At 38.7% G+C, this 14,934-nt stretch overlaps 2 protein-coding genes across 4 annotated transcripts in view; both read right to left on the minus strand.

Annotated features, from left to right (window-relative positions):
* The window catches only part of LOC137892016 (ectonucleoside triphosphate diphosphohydrolase 1-like), a 4,895-nt gene extending 4,741 nt beyond the window's left edge, over positions 1 to 154 (minus strand). Inside the window, exon 1 of the mRNA XM_068736905.1 lies at positions 103 to 154. Within this exon, the coding sequence (XP_068593006.1) occupies positions 103 to 154 (52 nt within the window). The remainder of the gene's footprint in view (positions 1 to 102) is intronic.
* A 12,949-nt stretch (positions 155 to 13,103) lies between these two features.
* Positions 13,104 to 14,934, minus strand: part of LOC137892028 (receptor-type tyrosine-protein phosphatase epsilon-like) — a 48,866-nt gene continuing 47,035 nt past the window's right edge. For all 3 annotated transcript variants that reach the window (XM_068736919.1, XM_068736918.1, XM_068736920.1), the window contains one exon: positions 13,104 to 14,805. In XM_068736919.1, the coding sequence (XP_068593020.1) occupies positions 14,731 to 14,805 (75 nt within the window). In that variant the 3' untranslated portion in view covers positions 13,104 to 14,730. The remainder of the gene's footprint in view (positions 14,806 to 14,934) is intronic.

The following is a 14,934-nucleotide window of genomic DNA, read 5'->3' on the forward strand; positions in this document are numbered from 1 at the left end:
CCTCTCCGTCCAGTCGGGTTTGAGAGGAACATTTCACGTCCAGTCAAATGTCCTCATAAATTAAAGAGACAGACTATTAGTGCATTGTGTGTCACCGCTTACTGATGATGATGATGATGATGATGATGCCGTTGGCAGCTCGATACAGATACATAGTCATGAAGACATGTTGAGACAGAAAGCAGAACTTACCTAAGAAATGAATGAAATGCATGAGATCACAGAGGAACTCTCTTGGAACGTCAACACTGGCTGGACCGCAGGCTTTTAGGCCGCAAGAACACACAGATCTGTAGTCTGTAGTTGTGAGGATTTGTATTGATATAACACATTCCCCCAATTACCCCAACTGCATGCCTAACCCCAAGCCTTGGTCAATCCCAAACCTAGTCTAATCTCAAGCCTAAAACCAAGGTTAACTCTTCTGATTACAATACGTTTGCGCTACTTTAAACCAAAGGCATTATAAAATGGAAGAGGGTAATTTTACAGTATTTAAACCACAGAAGCTCAGGTTTATTGCAGTTCATTACAAATCCAGTTGTGGGCGATATTGTAAAGCCGACGTCAATATGATAAACTGAAAGTAATGCTAGTATACCCATTTCGAAAAACGTAGAGTCTTGACTCCTCAGCCATCAAATTTCGGCAATATGACTTTTTTTTTTTTTTTTTGATCAAACAAAGTGTCCCCATATCCAAAACACATGAAAAGCCTGTGCACTCTTTCCATTTCCGGACCCTTCTGTAAACAGAAATGTAGTGTCAACGGGAGGTTAGGATGGTTCAAACTATGAGGAAAGACGGGAGTAGTGGAAAAAAGGACCGCTCTGAGAAACATAACATCTGCTCTCACTAAGTGTGTCTCTCGGGGTCCTTTTTTTTAATGAGTTGAATGCAAACATTTTAAGCATTTTAAGAGTTTTTTTTAACAAGCTAACTAACTTTGATCTAACGTTTACTTGTAAGGTACGGTCAAGGGAAACTCGAGCTTTAACATTAACATCTGTTGCCTGCGGAAGAAGTGAGCGTTGCTTAGACAAGCAGCGTTCAGATCACCCCCCCCCCCCACACACACACACACACACACACACACACACAAAAACAACGACCAACAACTGCGTCAGAAAACACACCGTTCGCAGCACAAAGACATTCTTCTTGCCTCAAGTTGACCGTTGACTACATTCATTCCCTAATACCTAAACCTGAATTACATCACTGATGTAAAAAAAACAGCAAATGACCTCATTCTGCCAAAAGAAGTCTAAAGTTCAAACTGTTTTTTTTTGTAGGTTTACACAGTACAGCACATTAAAGTTCTCATACAAACACAGGGCCTCACACACACACACACACACACACACACACACACATATACACGTAAAGGCAAAGATACACAGTTTATAGGTTTGCCTATTGTGCCATCCTCACACAAAGTACCACACGACTACGGAGTTTATGCTGGCAGCGTGTTGAAGCCCTGTCCGGTCAGGACATACTCTGTGACATAAGAGCCTCCGCCCATGTTGATCTGAGACTACAGGCTCATAAATCTCATGTGATAAAGAGATACAAAAGCAGCAGAGGAAGAGATCGAAGGAGGGTGTTTTGAACCGGGGTTGTTACTTTAAACTCAGCGATGACTCAAAGGGTGACGCTGGTCGAGAGTCGAGCGTGGCTGTTTCATAATGACGAGGCAGGTCTTACATTCGTTGTGCTGTTTTGATGGTTAGGCGAGTCATCGGCCTGTGTGTGGACACACAGACGTAAAGTCACGCACAACATTTTTAGTAAACGAGTATCTGCCGTAAAATTGTTTAGCAAGTGCTAATTTTTCAATATTTGTCTAGGGCTTTTATTGTGAAGGGAAGGAGTGGGTCTGGTCTGCCCTGCCTTTGTCGAGGTTGAAAGGAGTAATAAAGTTTGCCATCTTGGTTTAGACCTCAGTGTTATTGTTCTTTTCATAAATAAATATATATATATATATATATATATTTATAAAGGTGTAACTTTAAGCATTTGTTGATGTCTTTTATTTGCTGTGAAAAAGTTCAGAAAAATTAACCCTATTCCAAAAACTTTTTTTACTGCAGAACTTTGTCTATTCTGTGTGAAAGTATTCATGAGTACCATTTAAAAAAAAAAAAATATATATATATATATATATATATATATATATATACATATATATATATATGTATTGATGTTCAAGTGAATTGCATGAAGAAGAAAAAAAAAACGCCCCCGGAGTGTAAAGGCCTCAAGAAGGAAAGGAAGGATGAAAATCATTTGAATCAAAAGCACTTAACAATGATGGACAGGAAGCGCAAACTGCATATGATGGATTGAATTCTTGCACTTGATTGATTTCATAAGCAGACCCAAGCTAAGCTCCTGTGTCTTGTTTTTCAGCCAGTTGATGAATAAAGTGAAGAAGATTAGCTCCAAAGTTAACAACTCCGGATGACCCCGGCGCACTTAAGGTGGACTGACATTTAAGGTGGGCCAGCTATTCTAATAATTAATGTCACAAGCAGCTCCTCGGAGTTTTTCTTTCTTTTTTTTTTTTAACACAATTTTGAATGTCAGCAACATCATCATGTTGTATATTAAATCAGAAAGTGAGAAACATCTATTGAAAATAAGACATTTTCAATACTCTGTATCGACAAGTACTCATAAGTACTTGGTCTGGAAAAAAAAGTGGTATCAGTGTATCCCCAAACTTAACACGCTTGCATATATACCCACAAACATCTATTGTGTGCCTGTCCTCCTCGAGCATGAACACATCTCACACCATTGTGCCTCTGATCACGGTGTCCTTGAGTTGTCTCTGGGCTTCTTGCTTCAAGTTTTTCCCAATTAAATCACGTAAACTTTTGTTTGTCCTAAACGTTAAAAAAAGAGACAACAACACTCGTCTCTATAAATAAATAAACTCTTGCCCCGGCTGTTGTGAAACCGCATCGTCTGCTGCTTCCTGGAAAAAGGGAACCTCTGGCACCGTCATATGATTAGAAAAGAGAGGAAGCGTCTCTGCCCGCCACAGGGAAGTGGTCTGTCCTCACTGGTGTCCAGACCAGCCTGACCTCGCCTACAGGACGGACTGACACTAACCCCGTCTGGTCTACCTTGACCTCCAGCAGAGACCAACAAAAAAAATAAATAAATCCATTGTTGCATTGAAATTGAAGAGACACTATATATTTTAAAATCTCAGCATTTAAAACCAAAACTATCTGCATGACGCACAATTCTGTTGTAATTTTAATCTGCATGGAGAGTCTTATCGTGACAGTTTGGATAAGATATCAGCCACTTAACATTAGCAAATGTGACTTTTATATATATTCCAGATTGTCCAAACATCCTTGAATTCATTGATACCTGAATAGCATAACACTTGTTGGGGGCAAAGGATATTATTAATTTATATTAAAGGGAGCAAGTCACAAACAAACAATAGTGGTGCTCATCCATTTGACCATTTAGACCATAGTTAAAAAAATAATTACCAGAATATCTTGGAAATCATTTTTGGAAACAATTGTTTTCACCAATAGTTCAAAGCGAGTTCCACAAATGGAATTCCATATCTCTGCATTATAATAAGATGTAAGAGACAAAAACCTCAGCACACATAAGATCCAAACTATCTGCATGGCATACAATTATTTTCTTTTTTTTGTAATTTGGGTGAATTTACCCTTTTAATCTACACGAGGAGCCGGGTGTCTCATTGTGAAACCAAACCTCTACAAACGTGACTTCTGAGATTGTCTAAAGATCCTTGAATTCACCGATACCTAAAAGTCTAAAACGGAGCATATATGTGCATTTCATATTTGATACATCTCACGAAACTCTGCTCTTATTGTTCGCATTGGACTTGTCAGCAAAAAGCAATTAGACCATAAGTCAAACATAAACTCATACCAACCCCAATTCAATTAATCAGATAAAGTTGCGCACATTACCCTCAGTCACATGCACTCTGCCCTGATAAACTACCGTAAACCTCACATGGTCTTGCGAGTGCTTCTGTAAGCGTGTCACTGTTTATCCTCACAAACAATCACACACAGACACTAAACCTCCTGCTGAATGCCACATGCAACACACACACACACACACACACACACACACACACGCACAGAGAGAGAGGCACCTGCTTATGCCGTCCTTACGCACATGCTGTGGAAAAGTCACACACCTGCCTCACACTGCTACACAGCTGCTACATGCAATAAGGCAAGTCACACAGTTGGAAGAGAACACACACTCACCTGATACTTAACATTTTCTGTACCAGCTTCTGGTACATCCTGCTGCTGGATGCACTGTGTGATCAGGACTTCCTGCTCGTGTGTGTGTGTGTGTGTGTGTGTGTCAGTCATAGCAGTACACCTACCTCTTTGTGCAGACATGGGTTCTTTCTCAGCAGCAACACAATGCTCTTTCTATTCTTTGCCCCCTCTCTCCTCTCTGTCTCCCCCTCTCTCTCTCTCTCACTCTTTCTCTCTAACCCTCTCTCTTCCTTCCTCTCTCTCTCCTCTCTGTCTCCCCCCCTCTCTCTCTCTCTCTCACTCTTTCTCTCGTCCTTTCTCTCTCTCTCTCTGGTAACACAGCTCTCTGCTCAGTCTAATGCTTTTCAGCACCTCCTTTCACATACACTCGCTTTATTAGGAGAAGCAGAGCTTCCCTCCTCCCTTCTGCTCAACCCAATCCCCTCCTTCCCAGTCGCCTTTCCTTTTCCTCTCTCTCTCTCTCTCTCTCTCTCTCTCTCTCTCTCTCTCTCTCTCTCTCTCTCTCTCTCTCTCTCTCTCTCTCTCTCTACACCTTTGTCATTATCTTTGCCACTGTCACTCTTTCACTCAGTGTTCCTGCGTTTGCTCCTTTCTCCACTTTTTTGCATCTCCCTTTTAACACCTCACGTTCTCTCCCACCGGTGTCTTTTCCATCGTTTTCCTTCTGCCTCTCTTTCTCTTTGTCATTGCCTCCGTCTTGTTAAACTGGGTCAAACATGAAAGCACTGTTAGATCTGGATGGGAGCTGGAGGGATCTGGAGAAAAGGCAGCGGGTGAACTCTGCGTTTAATCCTTGGTAGCCGGCACCCTCTTCTTTTTATAGATGTAAACTCAACGCTGTTGAAAGAAATTGGTCTCTTAATGACTCCAATGAAGTCTTTAACCTCAAATACAGAGCCTATAAAGTTAACTCTAAAAGGCATAAAGTCTGAATTCTTTCAGCTCAGGATGATAAAGAGGCCATGAGTCAAGAGCCATGGCATTGACACTACCTGTGTGTGTGTGTGTGTGTGTGTGTGTGTGTGTGTGTGTGTGCTTGACACACACTTTTACCAAGGCTGAAAAACAAAGCTGCATCTGTTTTTGAGCCATCGTCACAGGGGTGCGGTGGGGTGGGGGGGGGGGAAGTACAATTCAAATTCCCACACCAGGCTGCACTTTAACCACAACAATAAACCAGCACTGATACTTGTGTGAGAAAAAAATCTGCCACCATCAGCGATAAAGCGTTAATATACGAGTGTGATTAGTATGCACTCTAATGTGTATAGCAGTACAAGTGGTATTGGGGAAATGCTTTGTTTGTATTATTTAGCTTGGAGCTCTCCCAGTAATTTGTGCAGTGATAGAAGACAAAACGCACATAATTATAACAACAGTAATCCTCACTTAATGATTTTCTAAATGACATCCTGGGTATTTCCTTCAAGATGGCAGTAATGTCCTCTCGTTCAGCTCGAATCTGTAAACGCTCCATCAGCCTGTCACTAAATATGAAAATCATCATTAGCGACGGTAAATATCTATTTATCCAGTGGTGAGTGCAGTGAGAGGGCAGGGTGTGCGCGGGGGGGGGGGGGATCACTGCCTCAGCTACTTGGGCTAAGTTGAGTCTAAAGTGCCCTCATGTACCCGTCTAGTCGGTTCCAAGTGTCCTTCTACCCAAGTTCATCTCTAGTTAGTCCAAGTGTCTCCATAAGTGCTGATCTGGTTGGTCCAAATTGGTACCGTTTAAAATAATAGTTAAAAAGGTATACGAAGTACTAAAGAAAGAAAGTGTTTTGAAAAAAAAAAAGTACATCACTGTGTTGTTTGTCAAGTGGAGTTTTGGCCCAATGAGCCAAAGTGGTTCAGCTTTACTGTATATTAATACTCCACAAGTCTTTCACGGATCATCTCTGATTGGGCTTTGTGGGACGTCGTGCCACTTTGACTAAAATCCCTACCACCTCAACATCTCATCCCAACTCACAAGGTAAAGCTAATTGATCAGGTGCATCTAAAGTCACATGACATTTACCGACTCCTTCAGCACATCCTGCAGAAGATCACCTCATCAGGATGTGCTTTCATGGAGAACTTTTCATTGTCCTTAGCATCTTTTAAGTGTTGACACTGGTCTACTGAAAACCACACCCCTTTCATCCTCAAACAAGCACAAGGATCCCAATATTTGATCAAGGTCTAGCATATTGAGTCCTTGTTGGCTCGCAGGTGTTTTCTAAAGATATTTGTCTTCCTGGACTCACCCTTTTTCTTCTTCAAAGGCAAACACCAGAGGTTTACTGTAGCACGGAGCAACATCTAATGCATTTCTGAGTGGGAGACATAATGTGACACATCTGAATGGTAATGGAACATCAGCACCATGAAAAGTATAAGAGTGTGTGTGTGTGTGTGTGTGTGTGTGTTATCTGAAAGCAAGAGCATCAACTTGCTGAAACCTTTGCAAGCACAATGAGCTAGAATGTCTTTGAGGCCTTTCACAATTGATCGTTTCCGCATTTTACGAATTGCTTACTGATGCAACATCTAGCGGTACCTCAGGGATACGAAGGGGAAACCGACTGACAGACAGAAGAGGGAACTGAGAGGGTTTCCAGGAAGGTCCTCATGACGTTTACTGGACCGCATATTTAATCAGCAATCGCTGGAACATGACGAGCAATAAATCAAAGCTTGAATTATACGGCCTCTCTTCTTGAGTGGCGCGCAGAGGGCTTTTTTTTTTTAATGGAATGCAACCATATCAACAATATTTCATGTTTAATGTGTTTTGTTCATCTACGCTGACCTCTTGGAAATGATCCCTGTACATTATTCAGTTTTGTATTGTCACTCCATTAACATATGTCAACAAGCTGCATAATCAGGGAATGCTCTGTTTCCTGTTGTATTTTATTTGCTGATGTTTCAAGCTCAATGGACTGCTTTTACTGTATTAGAACGTTGTCCTCTGGAAATGAAGCAACAACACAAATGCTATCAGTCAACTTTGGTGGCTTTGGTTAAATGCTGTACATCAAGCAATTTGTATTTCATTTAAAAAACAAAAAAAAAAGTGTTAGATTTTCATAAACTGAATGCTCCCCGAATGCTTTATTAGAGAGCCGTTAGTGAAGAATGTGGTTTCTTGGCACCGCCATGTCTCCCACTTACAAATGGGAGGCAAACATGATCCAATATTTAAAAAAAGCACATCAAAGGTCATTTTCTGTGGTTTAAGAGGTTAAATGTGGTGTTTTACCCTACATGCCGCGTCGGGAACAGCTGGACAGGGTTGTTCGTGAAGCATCTTGGCTGTGACTGTGCGTTTGTTTCCTCCCTTTTTGGCACATGCATCAAAAACACGCACTGACTCGTTTTTAATTTTTCATGAGTCCCTCTGGCCAGAGACTTCCGACTCTGTGGTGTCAGACCTCCGCCTCGCAGTCTGTATCGTGATGCTGTTCGGCTGTGTAACCCAGATGGACAAGGCCCTATCTGGGACTGCCAGTAAGCACTCTCATCATGAAGTACCACTGGAGGTAGCTGTGTGGGCAGATTTACTTCTGTATCGTTTAGTTTATTTTCATTGAGCTTTTCTGACAATATAAAGGAAGATTTACATCTCAGCTTGTTGGCCAAAGATGGCACAATGAAGTTTGGGAATGTTGTGTTCCTCGACATATTACAGCAAGAATAATACATAGAGACAATTGGCATGGCAGAATCTAAGGATTCATGTGATTATAATGACAAATGGCAACAACTTAAAGAATGGTATTGCACTATATATTTTTTTCAATCTGAACCCTATTTTCCCATTTCGTTCTTCAATCTCGCAAGGTGATGTGTTGCCGGGGAGTGGGACATGTTTCTGCCCGATATTAACATTTCAACAATAAGACTTCTCCTTGAGCAGGACTATAATAACAAGCTGAGCTTGTCAGTAGAAAAATTAAGCACTTTTAGTGAACATAACGTTAAATTGCCCTCGCTGTCACAATTATTCCAGATTGTTCTTAGACGCAAACACAGGAAAATAAGGTCCAGATTGAAAACAACCGAAGGTACAAACTTTCTAAATCATCTCTTTTCATCAATTGTGTTGATTCTAACCAGACTAATATTAGCAGCGCTATGTATGTTTTAATGCAGCTGAGTCGCTCGCGGTTGAAAAGATTTCTAATGTAGTCTGGAGCGCTGTTAATGACTTTTATGTGTTTTGATTCTTTCTTCTCAGTTCCGATAATGATGTTTTTATGTCTTATTGTTTTGTTTTTATTGGCCTTCATTAAAGCAGTTTCTCACTAACAATGTTGACAAGGCAATAAAGTATTGCGTCGTTAACTCTGCAGTTAGTAATTATAGGCTAATAACCAGCTTTTCTTTTCTTGTGTCCTCGAGCAACTATTCTTGGATGTGTTTTTGTTTTTTTTGTCAGGTTTTCATGCTACAGCACAATTAGCTTGACGCCAATGCCCACTTAATTAGCAATGATGCTGGTTTGGTTTATGTTATAGTTCACTTAATTCGACACAGTTGAGGGTATTCTAACTGTGGTCAACTTGATTTATCTGTAATTTGAAAGATGGAGACTTTTACATAACCCTTAGTAACTTGAAATCAGAACAGAATGCGGTGTCCCACAGGGGTCAGGTTTAGGGCCCTTCACAATTTAACTTGTATACTTACTTTAGCTCTAAAAAGTACAATATCCAATATCATAGTTATACTAACAACTCACACCTTGACATTGCATTGTCATCAGAGATCTCAGCCCTACTAACTTTAGGTTTTTATTCGATGGCTTATCCCTTAAGTAGCATTAAAGAAAGCAGCCTCACAATACATTACATAAATGACAAACATATTGGCTTTTAACCATTCTCTTTCCATCTGTGTTTTATTATTTTGGTTTCAAACCAAGCAGTTAGTTCATCAGAGCTCCCCCTGTATTTCCTGAAAAAGAAGCTTAAAAAAAAGCATATTTGCATGATAGAACAAAGGAGGAATATGATAACACTCGCAATGCTTTTTGTGGGGCATTGTGTAACATCAACATCCCAGTAAGAGCTCCCTGATTGAATTATGGTAAGACTTAAGTGTAGCAAGATACTGAAGCTGTGAAAAAGAGACAGGGAGAGGAAGACAGAGTGATAATAGAATGAAAATAAATTTAACAATAAGTCATTATGAAACCAGTGACTCAGGGATGTGAAGTAGACGACTGACTGACAGGATCTCTGGTTCATTCTTAGGATATTAACGGTTCTCCATGTTCTACCCTGTGCCTGTCTCTTTTCATCATCCACAGCCACACCGAGACACGAGTGTAGACCGTGCTAACATGGTCAGGTTGAGATGTTAGAAACCACCCTCTTGTAGTATACAATATTTAAAAGATTCAGATACTTGTATCCTCTTTTTCTGTGGTTTTTCTATCTGTATTGTGTTCCTGGAGATGGTGAAAGGAATGTGAGCAAGTTTTGGGGGAAAAACTGACAGAACTCGTGGAAAGAATTTGCTTGACATACACAAACCCATAGTGTAATAAGAAATGAGTTTCCTAAGCCACACATGAAAGCATTTCAGCAGAGGGGTCACAGCGCAGGGCACCCTGCCCATAAATGGCTCATGTTCCATATTATATCAGGAAGAAAATGGGAAGCCTTGTGAATGACAAAATATAATGAGTTGGAGGTCAATCAAAAAGAGAGCGTGAGTTAGGGTTAATACATAATTCATATGACCTCTTCATCCGTGCTGACCTTTTTTTGGGTTACAGCCCATCCCGCTGAGGAGTGTTACCATGGCGCCTGGCCCTAGAGGAAATAGAAATTGTCAACAAAGAGGCTTTTTGTCACTTGAATTTTTTGTGCAAAATAAGAAACATGATTGTTTGGCAGAAATAGCTGAAATATACTCCTCCCCGTTATTGACTGGTGGCAATTGCATGGATAAAAGCTGTACGTCAGCACACATTTATACATGGAAATAGGAGATTGTTGTTTTGTTCATGCATCATGTGACACTCTGAAAGGGGAACTTTCTTGTCTTGTAATGAAGTATCTGTGTTTGGTCATTTCTGTAGAAATGGCTTTACATTTAGTGGAAAGCAGTACAGAAAAGATTGTGGGGATTCACGTGGAAGGGACATTTTTTTGTTACAGTGAGCAGATCTAGTGAGGTCATGTGACGGCTTCCGATTGTGTGTTGTGAAAATCATTTTTTTTTTTCAAGCGAACGCAACTTAAATGCATTTATGGTTCAATATCTATAATTTGAGTCACATTCTTTTCATGTTGACGTGTAGAGTTGACGCATTATTCACCATCTATAGAGCAGCCTCAACATTTGTGGTTATTACATCACCACAGGGGGTCTCACTCTTTAACGAGTCAGGATAGCCTGAAATGACTTACGACTGAGTGGTATTGTTTTACAAAAATGTACATTGTATTATCAGTTGAATTTTCCCTTTTAATGAATAGAATTTTCCTCTACATATATATTGAGGTACACTGCCCTCTGTTGGCCTAAAGTATTACTTACATAGGTCAACATCTTTTTAATTTTAGGTGATTGTTGCTGACAGTCTGAGAGCAGAAGGTGATGCTGAAAGTATCTCAAATGAGGATTTTTCAGTGAACTGAATGGAAATATGCAAACTGGAGTGATACAGACAGGAAACACTGGACTCCTTTGTTATCGTGCATGTTTTGAATTAGTTTGAGGTTTTTTGTTACAGTCAGTTGTATTTTTTTTAACCAAATCGCCGGTACTTCTTGTGAATTCATCTTATTGTGTTTTTTCTGTCCCCGCTGGTATTAAACTTGCTTTTCATGAGCTTTTTACCACAAGCTATATCGTGACTTTTTCAGAACTTTTTTTGACAAACTATACTGGGACTTTTTTATGAATATTTTCAACATACTATACTATAACTTTCTAAGATACTATGACTATTTTGTGACTTTTTTTCTTCTTTTTTATCATACTGTGACTTCTATTAATTTTTTTTGATATACTATGCTATGACTTTTTTCCCCCGACATGCTATACTATAACGTTTTGGTTTTTTTTCGACATGCTATACTGTAACTCTTTTTTTTTTCGACATGCTATACTGTGACTTTTTTTTTCCGACATGCTATACTATAACTTTTTTTTTCCATTTTCGACATGCTATACTATGACTGTTTTTTTCCATTTTTTGACATGCTATACTATGACTGTTTTTTTCCATTTTTTGACATGCTATACTATGACTGTTTTTTCCTTTTTTCGACATGCTATACTATGACTTTGTTTTTTACTTTTTTCGACATACTACACTATGACTTTTCTTTTTTACTTTTTTCAACATGCTATACCATGACTTTTTATTTACCTTTTTCAACATACTATACTGTGACTTTTTTCAACATGCTATACCATGACTTTTGTTTTTTCCTTTTTCAACATGCTATACTATGACTTTTTTTTAAACTTTTTTAGACATGCTATACTATGACTTATTTTTAACATTTTATACTATGACTTTTTTATAATAATTTTTAACATTCTATGCTACTGCATTGCATTCATGGCAATGCGGCTCGGGTGCATGCTGCAGCCGGTATCTCCCATGAATTTTGTTAAATCTTTTTTCTTCATCTGTTGTTTTTTTTCATGTTCATTACCTGGGCACTACTGGCATATGACAGAATACATTCATCAACACAGGAAAAAGGAGCATGGGGATCAAGTGCAGTGGACTTTGAGACAGTCACCGCCAGACAAAATGCCACCAAACTGCCCCAGTGAGGAGAGGGAGGAGAGCCGAGATGGTAGCTAAGCTAACCCAGCAAGGACCAAAGGCCACTCCACAGCAACGGGAGGTCGGTTTTTGTCCACATCTTTACAGAAACCTGGCTCCATTGTTGCATCCCAGATGAAGCTGCACTTGACGGGAGGACCGCTGGACAGAGCACAGTACGCGAGGAGGGGGACTCAAACATAGTCAAAGTTGATGGATAATGTTTTCCCGATGTCAAATTTGTTATGTTTAGATGTCGGTCATATTACCTGCCCAGAGAATTGGTTTGTGTTGCTGCTGTTTATATTCCTTATGATGCAAATGAAAAAAAAAAAGAAAAACAGGAATGCACTTCTGTTTTTGTTTGGTTTTGTTTGTCATGCTTTTCTTGTGTTGCAAATGAGCTATAACTGCATATGGTTGGGCGTCCCTGTGTTGCATGACAATAAATGATCCTTGAATCCTTGAGTGACTTTTTTGACAAAATATACTATGACTTTTTTTAAGGCTTTTTTTCAACATACTATACTATTTTGACATGCTTTACTATAAATGTCTCATGACAATTTTTTTTTTCGACATGCTATACTATGACTTTTTTATGACATGCTATAATATGACTTTTTTTTCGACATACTACACTATGACTTTTTTATGACTTTTTTTCGACATGCTATACTATGACTTTTTTATGACATGCTATATGACCTTTTTTTCGACATACTATACTGTAACTTTTTTATGACTTTTTTTCGACATACTATACTATGACTTTTTTCGACATACTATGACTTTTAATTGACTTTTTTTTCGACATGCTATACTATGACTTTTGAATGACTTACTTTACTGACCTTTTTATGACGTGTCCTGAAATTTCATGTTATATCATGATGTTTTTTTATTATAGTCTGACATTTCTTTTAATAAGCTGTTTATACGTTTTTTTTTTCTTTCTTTCAAACCACAGCTAAGACATCCAAAGAAAATTTCACTGACAGCCCAAAGCATTTTCAGATGAATTTAATACTGCAATTGCATTTGAAAGACATTGAGTATCCAAAAGTGGTTAGACCACCCACAGAACAAAGGCAAAGAGCTGTAGGTTAAACTGAGTATTCTCAATTTTCTGAAAAAGGAAGGCATAGACTGAAAAAAAAAAACCAAGGGCTGTTTAGTTAAGTCTCTCTACTGCACCTCCCACAGACAGATAGCACACAAAAATGACCAATCACTTGACAGTTCCCTGCTGCTCAGTCACCTTCACAATGTCAGCACTTTGTCATGTAGTATTTACATGCAGCATTAACACAATTACACATTTCATTGAGGATTAAAGCAGAGCGGGATCAAATCATTCCACGTGTTTGGTTTCAGTTTGGAGTACCAGATAGATGGGGGTTTCTGCATAGAAAAGCCGTTTCACATTCAGATGCTTTCCTATGAATTGTACTACCATTAGATCATTTTCTATGAAACATTCTCATGTATTCTGAAAGATATAAAGTCCCTCAACATTGATAGTTTGGGGTGTTTTTTTTTTTTGTTGCTCTGGCATTAAGCAGGCACTGAAGCGCCACACAGGAGTATTGTTGTTTTTGCTATTACAGGACTCTGCTAAGTACTTTCCTGTCTATACTGCATGAAGCGACCACACTTAGCTTATCTTAGGATCACTGGCCTTTACCTAAGGGTTGTTCTACTTTTCCAAGTCTTAAAAAAAAAAAAAAAAAAAGTACATATGGCACTGATTTCTGAAATTATCTATAATACAAATAAAGCAAACATATTCTTGAACATTGCAGGTTCTTGGCAAAAGGCTTAGTTATGTGCTTTTTAATGTGCAGTCATTTTAGCAAAAATACTTTTTGCTGTCTACGGACAAAAGGCAGACTGTTACATCCATGTTAAATGCAGTTGCATACCACTTTCTTTTTTGAGGTACAAAACCAGTTTAATGGTATTTCATGACTGGGATACGTCGAACTGAAACTCCTGCCTGAATCCATATTGGAAATCAACCCGTTTCGTCATCTTAGCCTCTGTTGCATAACTTTACGTTCTTGGCATTATGGCTGAAATGATTCATTCTTTTCTGACCATATTTCCATTGGAAAGAGTATCACGTTCGTGATGGGCATGTAGATTAAATATCGCCTCTAATCTCAGATAGAAGTCATCAATAAATGAAACGATGACTATGTTTACATAAAAATAAAAAATAAAAATGTTAACATTCCCGTCGTTTTCTCCAAACTCAAGATTGGAATGTCATGGTCAATACATAAATACATTTACAATAACTACAACTTTTAAAAATATTACGTGGTCAATCCAAAATAACACTTAGATAAACATTTAAAATACAGTATTATACAACAAAACTGAAAAAGAAAACAAACACTTCATGACAAAATAATTATCATACATGATGTGAAATATACATTATTAATCTAACTTTTTTTCATTTACAATTTTCATCCACTGACATACAATATATTACAGCGAGGATGGAGTTAATGGTAGGACAAGTGCATAGCAAAATAGATCATTTGACCAAGTTAAAGAAACACATTAAACTGACAGACCAGCTTTAGAAAACAACATTAAAAACCATGTTTAAGGCAAATCTCATCATTTAAAATTGGCATAGTCCGAGAAAATGTCCACAAAGTCTTGTACCACCCTGTAGCAGAAGTCATATTGTTCCTATGGAATAAATAGAGAAAAGATAATAGGTTAGGTGTTAGTTTCCTTCAACATAAAGCTAGAAACAGCAGGTGATGAACGTTTTTCTACGTTTTTCTCCATTTTTGTAGCACTTAATCTTCATTAGGA

Source organism: Cebidichthys violaceus, unplaced genomic scaffold, assembly GCF_023349555.1.
Source record: "Cebidichthys violaceus isolate CVI_PGR_0920_01 unplaced genomic scaffold, fCebVio1.0.p SCAF_74, whole genome shotgun sequence".
Classification (NCBI taxonomy): Eukaryota; Metazoa; Chordata; class Actinopteri; order Perciformes; family Stichaeidae; genus Cebidichthys; species Cebidichthys violaceus.